Raw genomic sequence first — 13,377 nt, 5'->3', positions numbered from 1 at the left:
CTTTTCCAAAGCAGATGACAAGCAAACACTCTTCCAGAGCAGTCCTGCATGGGATCTGCTAATATTCATGCAATGACAAAACTATTTTGACATATGGAACTATGTACAGTAAATTGGAGTCCCAGTTAAAAATAATGATATTAATTAGTTTTAAAGTGTGGGTGATAAAAACTATAGATGCCAAATAGAATAAAAGACAAGTTGCTGAGAGAAAAATGCTTTTTAGAGAGTACCACTAAAAACCTGTGGCTCATCTTTCACGAGACTAAGCCTCTCTTGAAGGGTATACATGGTCCCCAAGGATGTAGGCAAGCAGAGCAACATCATACACTAGGTTCTTAGTTTTGGCACTGGTCCTTGTGTCACATTTATAAAGGGCTGCTGTGAACAATGACCAGGGTATGTTTCTCTTCTATCAAAGTGTTCCTACTCTCAGAAAACCTGTGTGGAAACTTGGTGCACTCCAACCACCTTAATCCATGCTTTAAAAGACCACATGAAAAAGTTCACAGGGTTCATGTTCACATACACAATGGCTCTTCCTCACCCACAACAAGATGTATGGAGACTAATCTCAGGTCTTCCATGGTTGTTGGATCAGGTCCTGAGGTGAAGAAACATCCTGGAATGTTGGAGTAGAAAATAGCTATAAGCAAGTCCTGAGACATAACTGTTTCTGAAAATGCAGTCTATATGAGAAAGTATGTCCTTGAAGCCACTCTTGCCTAAACAAATTATTTTCCCACAGTAATCTGGTAAACTGTCTGGTATGCATTGGAGTTTGTCGATCTATACAAACAGTCTTGAAATATATCCAAAAATACTAAGTTGATCCCTCTTATGCATCAGCATGTAGCTCTGTGTCACTGCATGAACATCCCCCTGTAACACTCCAATCTGCAATGAGAAAGGAGCAGCAAGTTAGATACTGCTCTTAGCAAAGTCAATGGGAGCATTTATGTTGATGTCAATGGGAGCGTTTACATTGATCTCAAAGGAAGGAAGATTGGACCACCAGCAGACAGATGCCATTCTTCCAGAAATGAATCTAAAGTACAATAAATTCTGTAGGAATATCACAGACCTTTGCTTGAGTTGCATATGTTTTAGAGGTAACGTTCTGACATTAGTGTTTTAAAAATGTGGTGCAGTGTTCTTTCCATAATATTCAGGCCTATTGTCTGCTCTCATTTTTTACATAGAACACACTGTAAGCATCTGCATTTCATCACTTCCACCTCAAGGAAGACGATTCTGTTCAGGTAGTCTTTCACATTACTTGAATAATGTATATAATGAATGAAAAGTAAGTTCAAATAAGCTTTACAAGAAAAACCTCTACTCTTATACACAAGGACTGATCAGAAGGTTAAATGAAAAAAAATGGCCTATAACTAATTTCAAAAAATTTAAACAGAAAATATAAGTTATCTTAAGAAGAAACAGTATCTATCTGACTGAATTTATGGATCCGTATAATTAAATGTGTACAAATTTTAAAGGATAGAGATATTATGGGCTTTAGTCTTCCTTAGCAAAGAACCCATCCTGTTCAATCAATGCCATCTAAATAAAAAGGTGATAATGAAATAGCATGTAGTCATAGTAAAAATAAGCCTTTTTTCTGCAAGTACTTTAAGTAAGGCTCCTCAGAGGCTTCACATACTGTGGGACTTAGAGATAGCTATCTGCATCTGAATTATTTCAGAGAGCTTAACATACCTCTGTGGATTGTGGAGAAGAGTTAAAAAATTATAAGAGTAAAGAAAAATAGCATTAAAATCAACACTGAACATTTTTCTCCTTTTGTTTGTTTGGGTTTTTTTCTGAACTTCTGAACTGATTTTTCTGAAGATTGAGATCATCTTCAGTACAAAGCAGGAAGAAAAGTGAAAATTCTATTTCCCTTATCCTTCTCAGCCAGCCTTGGTAATTCCTCAGTTTCTATTGCATATCAGGTTCATTCCTCCTTTTTTCACTCCAGTGTAGACAGTATGCCAGAGAAAGCATGATTTTATGTCAATACAGTCGATGATTTTTCATTCACTGCCTCTGAAACAAACACGAGGGTGTGTTACATTTGGTCAAGCACAACCTGGAACAAAAAAAATTATGCACTTTGGATAGGTCTGAACCACCTGTGGGTCCCAAGGTGTGCCATCAGGCTTTATGCAGACTTTACTAATGAATCCTGTGGTAGTTGAAGGCTAGCCAGGACAGACAACCTTGACTGCTTGTTTTGTGTTTAACAGAGCATTTGAAGTGCCTCCTTTAGCAGAACTCAGGAAGCAGAACTAATAAACATCAGGTTGGAAGAAGGTCGAACTTGCAGCCTACTTCTTGCTATAACCTTACTCCTGGGAAAGGCTCTATCAACATGTCTGGGAGCCATGGGATTGAGAAGACTTTCCTGGTAAGCAGCGACCATCATCCAGATTGTCAATTTTTCAGGAGAGGATTTAATTTCATGTTTTAAACCAATGATTTTTGTACAGCCTCACATCATATTTTGGTGGGAAGGTAAGGAGGATTTTAATTAGTGAAAAACTGAATTTCAGCAAGGAGATGTATAAGCAATTATTTACCAACACTGTGTATATGACCTGAATGTAGAAGGGGAAAATGTCCTTATAAGTTCTGTTAGTACTAGACATTTCAGAATCTTGGATACAATTGGCCTTTCATCGTCTTCATCAATATTGCAGTTATAAAATTTGCAGTGTAGGAAATCAGCTGGGTGAAAAGTGAAGTGTAGGTAGGTAGCAATGCTACACATTTGGATGGCTCTCACAGCAGTCACTCCTTTAAAAGTGCACACACATTTGCACACAGTGCAACCCATAAAGTTCCCCTTTATAATTTCAGGAACAACTGAGTAGAAGCCCTTCTTTTTAGCAATTATTGGTTTCTAATCTGCTAGAGCCAGAAATCTGCACTGCCATTAATTCACCTGCAGACTTCACATTGCTTTGAACAGGAATTATGCACGGAAGTCAATTGCAGGAATGGACACTTCATAGCAGTTTAAATGAAATGAGCTTTTGCAATGAAGAAATGAACACTGAAGCCAATCTAAGCCAAGAAAGGCACATTGACATCCTGAGTGAGCGCTGACCTAAAAGGATAGAACATCAGGTCCAATTGTAATTTTTCAGTTTTAAGAGACAGATTAAGTACTGAAAGCAGCTGGCAAAATGATAGAGATTATTTACAAGTATTCTTGTCTTTTTCTTGATCTAGGTCTTGTTCTGAAGGTCAAGAGACAGCCCTGCTGCTGCTCAGAAAGACTTTTCCAGACATAAGACTGAGCCCATGCTGCTGGTAATGCTGAGGATTAGTTTGGCCTTTGTATAACAACTCCTCAGTCACCCAACACCAGCCTTCTAGACTATCTAACCGTTATACATTTGAAAGGCAGGCTGAAAACATCTGTTTCTTCAGCAGAAGTTTCTCCTGCTCTGACTCTCAGTGCTCCTTCAAGGGCATTGAGTTTATTTCCCTAAGGAGCAATTTACTGGGATTATGATTTAATGAACTCCAGGGGATCATCTGTTCACATGTCATGACACCACCCCACTAGCAACATCTTAGAGCCACAGAAATGCTCTGCATCTGAATGGACAAAGATTTCCCAGTGAAGATCTTCTATTTGCAAGGGTGGACCCTTTCTATCTGTCCACACAAACTATGATGGGGAGTGAGTATGAAGAGCAGCAAATAAATTCAGGTATTGCACTACTTTTCAGGGGAAAACCCAGTACCTATTTGTCATCAGATCAGAGTGCAGATCTTGCCCCAGACTCAAGTCACCAGCCTACTGCTGTTGTGATGAGATCAAAGAGGGCTGAGGAATTATCTAAGTGCAGTTAAGATTAGAGGTTTCTTAATAATCTTGGAGGATGTTATCGCTAACTCTAAGTGAAGGCATGTGAAACTTCTGTTTGACCTTCAGGAAGGAAAAGACCCGGTATGATTACATGATTACAGTACTTAATATTATTACTTTGATATGATTACATTGCACATGAAACATACATGACTGTACCTCTTAAAATATTCCAATTTATGAGTACTTACCCTCTCAAAATCAGTCCCCTTTAATGTTTCATGTAAACCATCTCAAGATTACCTCATTTCATGAACCACACAAAATCATAAGTAGATCCTGAAAAATGCAAGATGAAAGTATTTTTCTAGTTATGGTCCTGTGGTACAATGGGAGAAAAGAAAACCAAACTTATCAAATCTAAAATAACAAAAATAAATAAATGCAACCCAGCCCCCAAACAAGCCAAAATATTATTGTCAAGATTCTTTGCCTTAGGAGAGGGCTTCTAGGTAGTTTCTTACAAGGATTTCTGCTTCACAGTGATGGAACTGTATTACAATAATTGGATCTCTGGATAGAAAATGTGACACACATAAGGACAAGTTTCTGTCTATATGCAAGCGCTCTTTAGTTTTTGAAACATCCGTCTCCTAAAAGCTGTCATTAAAGATTGAATTTTTGTCTCATGCAATAAAAAATATAAGTGTATATAGTGAATAGATTTACATTGGTTTTATTATACTTTTATTCAAATAAGCTTCACAATGTTACCTGGTTTTATCCTATCTGATATCATTGTTTGGAGCATGCTTCACAGAGTAACTGATTTACTAAAAGCATACCATATGAATCATCATCATTTTAAAATATTACAGCCTGAGAAAACATTGAAAGTCACTGTCTAGCATGCCTTACAAACAGGAAATCAGACTGAACCCAGGAAAAATCCCTGCTTTATAATATATTGTTATACTTTGCACTCCAATGGTCTTTTTTAACTGTAAGACACTTGGCAAACATGAGACAAGATGTTATAATGTACTTCCTCTCTGTTTCTCGGCACTTTTTTACCCAAGCTGCTGATAGAGTAATTGATAGAAAGAGGTGAGTAACCTTTCTAATTTCATGAATGGAATCATGATGTTGTTCAGTCTGGAGCTCAAAGAAGGAACTGAGATTGATTTGTCGGTAAACTGTGAGATAGTGTCAGAAGACTAAAAAAGCAATTTTTTTGCTTTCCTTAAATTTCACTTCAGATATCCCAAGGATTTGTAATTTCATTAAACAAGTGAAAATAATTTACAGATAAGTGAATTTGTCTTAAATGTACCGCTCTTCTGCTGTTTAAGAAATGATCAGAATTATGTTTGTACCAAAACGAGGTATGTGGCCGTGGTTATTGCTGGGACTCAGCTCTCTCTGTGACAGGCTGTATTTCCTGGTCAGATGCAGAGTGTGGGAGGTAAAATGTTCTGCCTTAAGTGGAAGAGCTCTGTGTTTTCATCGTCTAAATTCATTCATTCCTGCACAAGAGTGGGACTCACTTCACTTACCTTTAACCATCTTAATGTTAAATGTTTGTTTTAAGCTAGTCATCTAGGCTGCCTCTATAATTAATGGGTACCAATAAGCACTTCCAGAAGGCAATCATCCTAGCCTAAAATAGCTATCACTGATAGCAGTTTATTCCTAGCTAAATTAGCCAGCTTAAACTGCTTAATTCTGGTACCTAAGTCAGGTAGAATGAACCTCAAACCAAGAATTAGCAAAGAATAGCAAGGCCAGTGAAAGTATCAAGACTTGCACAGTGAGAACACAAGTATCTGTCAAATAAAAAAACAAAACAATCCAAAGTCTTCTATGAAAGCAGAAGAAAGTCATGCTTAGCAAACGTGCTTGGGCTGGTGGAAACATCTGGGCAGGAATCCTCATGCTGCAAGATTCTTGTGAGCAATAAAATACTAGTGCTGACAGAGAGATCCATAGTGAATAAGCCAGTGAAAGCTTTTACAGAAAAGCAGAGCTAGTACTTTAAAAAAAACATATTTTACATTTAATTATAGTTTGTACTCAGTCTGACTCCACCTGCTAACCGTGTCAGGTCTTCAACAGGGAGGAAGATTTTGTCAAAATACATTGTCCTGATCCAGCCTTCAAAGCCTTTGCATTTAGAACAATAGAGTTAATGTGATAAGAGGACTAGGATGTGTAGAAGAATCCACATACCTTAGGCTGGGTATGAGCTGGCAAAATCAGAAAGTATATGGTATGAAACCATGGTATGGCCTCTGGGCATGAATAATGTACTGCCCACAGCTCTGCCACAAAAAGGAAGACAAGATTATTGAAAAATAATTCAAAGTTGTTATGCTCTGTAAAAAAATTACTTGCCTGAGGAGATGAGTTTAGAAGTAGGAAGATTCCCATGTCCTTGGGAGACTGGTGATAAGAGTAGTGGAGTATGATGAAATGCATTACTCAGCTGATGATTTCAAGGGCACGGTTTTGCATTTATGTGGGAAAACATTGCATTATGAAGTCTAGCTGTTGACATCAAAGAGTTGTAGATGGAACAAGGTCTGAGTCTCCTTTTGTTTGCAGAGCTGTAGGTAAAAATACCAAAAAAACATGGTGCCCTTAAGTGACCAAACCTGACAGGGTTTTCTGTGGACACTGGATGCAGACACAGGTGCACTTGCTGTGCCCACCCTGGAAGAAGAGAGTGCCTGGGAGAAGGGGTGCCTTGCTGGGAGAGGCAGGCACTGTGTGGGGCCACTGCCTTCACACAACATCCAGAACAGGTCTGGCCCACGTGCTGTTGACTGGGAGTGGAGACAGTGCAACACTTCTCTAGACACTTGTACTGTTATGTATGGAATTGAGAGCAGAACTTGGTTCAATACAATTGTTAATACTGAAGCAGCAAGAATCTTATATCAGCACCCCAAAAAAGCCAGGAGACTGGTCAATCCCCAATGCATGCCCTGTCTGAGATCGATGGAGATAGACAGCAATCTCTGGGTCGACTACTCAATAAATAAGTGCTTCCAAAAGACACAGAACAACGTAGTCTCTTCTTCTCTCTTTCCACAGACTGGAAAAGAAGCTTTGGACTAGATAGCCAGCCCTTAGAAAGTCAACAACAAGATGAATCCAGTCCAAAATACTATTTTAAGGAAAAGATGTATCAATAATTTAACTACAAGTATTCTAAATCTCTCTTTCTAAACCAAATGTCACAACCTCTGGAAATTCAGTGCTCAACTTAAGTATAAGAGGTTTCTCAAAGTATTTGGGTAGAGAAATGCAGTGAAGACATATGAATAACTTTAACTGCTCTCTGGAGTACTGCACAGAGATACACAGCATGATTGTAGTGCCAAATTAGACCAACTGATTTGGAGAGCCATATTATGTTACTTTCTATATCTCACAAATAGCCAGGCACAAATAAAAACTTAACAACTTATTCCGGTACATTTTTTATACTAATGAATTCCTTGCTTTACTTACAAGTTTTAAAATAAAATTTTATACATCATTGCTGATAGTAATTTGGTTGTACGTTGTATCAAGTTACATTTCATATGTCAATAAACATTCACTACTGTAGTAAGATTAAAGCTGAACAGAGTAGAAACACACACATATACTCAGGCATAAGAGTTGAGGGAGACCAATAAAAAGAGAAATCATTTGTATGGTCCAAAAATAGTATATCAGCCATTTTGTGGCCTTCTCCATACAGGGAGAGCTCCACAGAGTGTGACAATAGATGAAAAAATGACACAATTGACTGAAGTGCAGCATTTTTAAAATAAATTTTGCCTAGAGCAAAAGGAAAGAATATATTCCTGAATAGATAACTTTTGTCCTTGGAGTTTAAGGCCCATGAGCTGCAAGAGCCATTTTTATGGTATCATTTTTCTTAATCTGGTTAATGTTTGAATAGGAGATAAATAGCTTTATAATGAATAATAATAATTATCACATAAATAATTGCTTAAAGCAATTTTTTGGCTGTCATGGAAATTAGGACATCTAAATTATTTTAAGAATAAGGAGATTCTGACTATATATAAAAGGATCTTGAGGGAATATCTGAAAACAATGAACTAATGTCAAAGATTATATGTCAGTTGTGCCTGTGTTTCATGTTGCTAAATGAGACAGGATGGCATGCTGGGAATACTTTTTAAGCTTTCTGTTACATATAGGAGAGTACAAATTAATGAAAGTTTAAGTTTCTGAAGAGTGTATATACTTTACTGGAAAAGTTTATTTTTGCCTAATAAAAAACATTTTAAAGTGACCCAGTGGAAAAGGGCCTGAGGGTAGTGTTTGGCTGAACATGATCCATAATGTGCTCAGGTAGCCAAGAAGGACAATAGTATTCTGGCCTACATCAAAAATACCATGACCAGCAGGGCCAGGACAGTGATTTTCCCCCTGTACTGGTCTGGCCACACCTTAAATCCTGTGTACAGTTTTGGGCCCCTTACTACAAGAAAGACATTGTGGGGCTGAAGCCTGTCCAGAGAAGGGCAATGGAGCTGGTGAGGGGTTTGGAGCACAAGTCCTATAAGGAGTGGCTAAAGGGATCTGGAGATGTTTATCCTGGAGAAAAGAAGGTTCAGGGGTGTCCTGATCAGTTGAGGGTTGTGGCAAGGTGTGGTTTGGTCTTTTCTCCTTGGAAACTAGCAGCAGGACAAGAGGACATAGCCTGAAGCTGTATCAGGAGAGGTCCAAGTTGGACATCAGAAAGATTTTTTTCACTGAAAGTGTTTAGGTGTTAGAAGGATCTGCCCAGGGAGGTACCATCCTTGGAAGTATTCAAGAAATGACTGGACATGGCATTTGGAGCTATGGTTCAGATGAGGTAGTCATGTTGGGTCAAAGGCTGGACTTGACAATATTGGAAATAATTTCCAACCTCAGTGATTCTTTGAAAAATGCAGGCTGAAGAATGTAAACAGAAATTAGATAAAAAGAGCGCATAAATTGGGGAAATATGCATTAAAATCTTATTTATCAACATCCAAAGCTACAGAAAACTACCACTGAACTGCTGTATCACAGTATTCAATCAGAATTGGCATTACAGCTGCAGTGGGGTTACTGATGTGCTGCTTGCTCAGAGAAGGTTATATTACTTTTATATCACTAACATCTTTCTCCTTCCAATTGTGTTGTTTCTTTTAAATGCACACAAAATATTTTTCTTCATAAGAAGACTGAAGAAATCATGAATCATACGTGACAGCTGTCAGTTAAGCATTGCTAGAAGACACCCAGATACCATATTGATGGAAGCATTCCAAGAAGCTGAAGAGAACAGTCCCGTGCTATCGGGAAAACTGATGTGATGGCCTAATAAATGTTTTCTGAATTTTAATATTTGGGAATTTGTGATCTAGAGCTGACTTATCCCACAAAAAAGCCACATGCAACTCACAAATTACTGACAGTAAGAAAGACATGATAGGTTTAAAATGTGACTAATGTAGGGGGGGGAATGAAGATGCTGGCATGTTCACATGCATAAGGGTAAGTTTCCTTTTTAATTCTTTAAAACACAGTAAAAACCATTAAATTACCTAACCACATGTATTCTTTGCAGTATATAGCAAAACTGTGATTTCCAAACTACATTTAAGGAGTTCTTAACATAAAAATTTGACTTCAAAGCTAAATTTGTACTGTATATTAATCTCTTATTAGGGACACTCTGGAATTCATTTTGGAAAGCATGAAGTTGTACATTTTCTTAACACAGACACACCAGTTCAGTCCATGCTCCTTCACCATATGGCACCAAGACTTTGTGTGGCACCACTATACATCCTGTAGAGGCAGGGTGTTCCACTTGTGAGAAACTTGTTGATGGTGGAACAGCATCAAAGGTAAGGAAACTGCTTCTGCTATTTTAATAAGGTGGCACGTTTTTACCTTTTTAGGGGTTTGAAAGGAACAACAGTGATTTTCCCTAGTCCCTTTGAGGGTTTTGGGAAGACTGTGACAAGATTGTACGGGAAGGATTAAGCCCTTGTGAAATTCCAAGAAGCTGTTTTGATCTTGGCAATGAGACTGCTCTGCAGGGCTTTGCGCTGTCAGCCTAGAGAGAAACTGAAACCAGAGAAATATGAGGGACTTGAGAGCAGAAAGAAAGATTATTATACTCAAAAACAGTAGCCAACAGTCATCACTTATTTGCTTCTGGTCCATATCTGGGATTCACTGGGATACAGTTGTGACAATAATTCTGAGAAAGGTGTTATCGATATATTCAAAAGTAGCCTTTACAATGACCAACCAAACACAAAAGACATCAGATGGTTTTAGCTCCTTTTTCTTGTTTCCTTTCTTTGGTGTGTGTGCCAATCCAGGTGGGAATGAAGACAAGTAGCATCAAACAGCTGTGGAGACTACCAAGAAATGGGGCAGGGTAAATCTTTTGTCTCTTCCCTCTTCAATTCAGCCCTGTCTTTTAATGTGTGACTGCTTTATTGGGTCAATCCCCATGTAAAAAAAGTAGGACTTGAGCTACATTTTGCAGTCATGGAGAAAAATACCCATTTGTAAATGGTGATGCAACTGTGTCAGAGCAACATCAACATAAGCATACCACTGTACCTTCATTTCCTCCATGACGTGTTCTGAGCTGGTCAGTTCTCTGTCTCTTCCCCTTCTCTTCTTCCCACCATGTTTTAACCCTAATTGTACCTTCCTATCATGTTCCTTCTAATGGCTCTGACACTCGCATGAGTCCATGGTAAATCAATACAGAGTATTAATTAGACAGAAAGTGAACTCTGCAAAAATTGTGAATGAGGTTCTTCCAGTGCAGCAAGCTGAGCTGCCTCACAGTGTGGTCAGACAAGAGCTAGAATGAGTACCAGAAAAGAAAGCAGGCAAGGACAGGAGATGGGATAATAAGCTGTTTGTGGGTCATAAGCTGTTTCACCAGCTCAGCTCTCTTGTTCTTCTCTGTAAGCCTGCTCAACAACCTTTAAGCTCAAAGGGTAGAGGTGCTAGATTTCTGTCACAGTGTTCAATCAAAATCAGAGCTTTCCAAAACTTTCAGAGAGCTAGGAACAAATCATTACGTGCCTATCCACAAGAATATATGACTAAGTTGAGTAGTGAATTGGTATTTTTCCCTCTCGGGGAAGTGAAATGCTAAGAAACACACTTCACAGATCCCTAGAGCCACTGCCAAAAAATGGACATTCTACATCTTCTATATTATGATTTAAATATTTCAATAGAAATGTGCTTAGAGTTGCTTTATGCCCACCTAATCTACGTGGATTTAACTCTACTGTAAACAAAAAGAAGCAAAAAATGCATCTCACTGGTCACAGTTTTCTTGGGAACTCTCCTCCTCTCCAAACTCCCCAAACTCACAAACTTTGTTTGCACCTCCTACTTCAGGTAAGAAAACCAAATAAGTAGAACTTTTCTTCTGGTGTGGACAAACAGAATTGAAACAAACATTTGTTTTTGAGCTTAAATTTGGCTTGATTTGGTTTTAAACAACAAAACATTTTTTCACCATGTTTTAATGCTCTTATGAAAATGAGTGGAGTGAAACCTCATAACAGAGCTATGAGGCCAAATCATAAGTTTCAAATGAGAAACATTACATTGAAAATATGTTTAAGATATTAGAAGAATTTCTACCAACTTTAAGCAAGACATGCCCAAGCACCATCTCACAGCAATGTAACATTTTCAGTACTTATGTATCTCTTTTTTCTGGCCAAGTGCAAAGAGTGCTGGAACTTATCTTCTCGGTCTCAAATTAGTCAAGACCGATATTAGTTGTGAAACATTTGTGGGACTAAATTACTTTTACATGCTGGGATGCCATGCTTGCTGCACAGCATTCATCTGGAATATAACTGGCCTCTTAGAAAATGTATGTGTCCATGGGATGAGCTTCTGCTCTGTGTCCGTTCATCAAGGGAGCTGCTGGATGGTGAGTTTAGGAGTTGGGGATCTTTTGTGTCTTCTCAGCTCAGGATCACAGTGCCAAGGAAGGAAGCTGGTGATCTGCCAAGAACTCAGCTCAGAATCAACTGCAACTATATCAAAATAGTCCTAACTCTAGAATATTTCACTCTTAGTTTTGATAAACTGGCATTTTTCGTTGGATTAAACCCTTCAGCTGAGCATTCAGGTGAGCTCTGCTAAAACCAGTCAACTTCAGCTGGAGTAGGGACCCTAAAAATCTCCATGGCATTTTCTTTTTATTCTGCAACATCCATTCAAAGGGTTCAAAATGATACAAGTCAGCCACATGTATCCCCACCTGCTGCTAAATATCTGCAGTAGTGGGAAGCTCAGATTAGTTGTCCACAACTCCTCTGCCGCAGTGACCTCCAGTGGGAAGCAGCAGAAAATGGGAAAGTATATGGGTATCAAACCAGCATTGCCAAGTTCAGAAAGGTCACAGGAGATGCATGACTCTTGGCAGCTGTGTGCAGGAGTGGGGGGGAGGAATGTGCACTGAATGGACTCAATCACTGGCATTGTTCAGACAAGATGGCCTTAGGAGGCCAAAGGTTCCTGCCAACACAAACTCAGAGAATCACAGTTGCTCTGGGTCTCAAAGTTGAGAAAACAAATCCCTGTTAAACTTTTGGTTATATACGGCACTAGTTTATAGTACGTCTCAACTCCCTTGGGGCTGAAAGGGCCTTTCATGACCATTATTTTTAACTTCATTGAAGCTCAGAGCTCTAAAGATAAAACTTGAAGTAAAACAAAACCCTGGCCACAATTTGCTTCCTCAGTGAAGTATTCTCTTCTCCTTGGAGGTCTCTACCTGCCTACCTACCTCTTCTCTCCAATTAGGTGAAAATGGTATTTGTCTTGCTTATGGTGTCAGCCAATGTGGCTATTTATCTGAGTACAGGAGATGAATTCTCTCCTTCACTCCTCTCATTTCTGGGTATGCTCAATGAAGACAAGGAGAACTTGCTGCTGAAAACAAGAGATGCTCAAGCTGCTGTGAAGCCTCTGCTTTTTACTGCCCTTAAAAAAATTTGTTTATGAATCACCCATACACAGCATCATGAGATTTGTGCTTCTAAAAATGCTTGAAATGAATGTTCCAGAAATTAATACAAAACAATAGGATATTGGCATCCCATTTGCTATAATAAAACACCTAAAAATTATAATATGCTTAACTTCTACAGTGAACACATGTTTTTTCTTACTATTAAGCCATTTATCAGTTTTAATACGGAGTGTAATTTCTGTATGACTGTAGTCTTCCTGTAGTTTCTCACTGTACCATTTTATGGTTGTTTCTGTTCTGTTTAATATTTGCTTATTTTAGTTTGAATCCCTAAAGCAGAACCCACAAACCAAACAAATACTTATAGAAAACATAGAGCAGCTCAAATGTCCTTGGAGACACTCAATTTTTTGTTTGCTATCATTTGTCATCCTCTGCTCAGAGAGAGATCAACAGTTTTTAGCACACAGATCAATATTCTCTTAACCCAGACCTAATCTAAGGAGAGTTTCCCCAGGTT

At 38.5% G+C, this 13,377-nt stretch overlaps 1 protein-coding gene across 14 annotated transcripts in view; it reads right to left on the bottom strand.

The window, feature by feature from the left end:
* Positions 1 to 13,377, bottom strand: part of LOC148224898 (uncharacterized) — a 384,098-nt gene that overhangs the window by 185,380 nt on the left and 185,341 nt on the right. For 8 of the 14 annotated variants that reach the window (XR_015801629.1, XR_015801636.1, XR_015801631.1 and 5 more), the window contains one exon: positions 4,078 to 4,165. The exons of 2 other annotated variants lie outside the window; for them this stretch is intronic. Coding sequence is in view for 3 of the 12 variants with exons in the window: in XM_088160067.1 (XP_088016193.1) it covers positions 548 to 587 (40 nt within the window). In the remaining 9 variants the exon portion in view is untranslated. Of the gene's footprint in view, positions 1 to 547; positions 623 to 4,077; positions 4,166 to 13,377 lie in introns of those variants that run through there. 4 more of the 14 variants (XM_088160067.1, XM_088160069.1, XM_088160070.1 and 1 more) reach the window with 2 other exon arrangements.

Source organism: Sturnus vulgaris, chromosome 2, assembly GCF_052056855.1.
Source record: "Sturnus vulgaris isolate bStuVul1 chromosome 2, bStuVul1.hap1, whole genome shotgun sequence".
Taxonomy (NCBI): domain Eukaryota; kingdom Metazoa; phylum Chordata; class Aves; order Passeriformes; family Sturnidae; genus Sturnus; species Sturnus vulgaris.
Note: the sequence above shows the minus strand (reverse complement) of the source record. Positions and strands in the feature narration are given on the sequence as shown.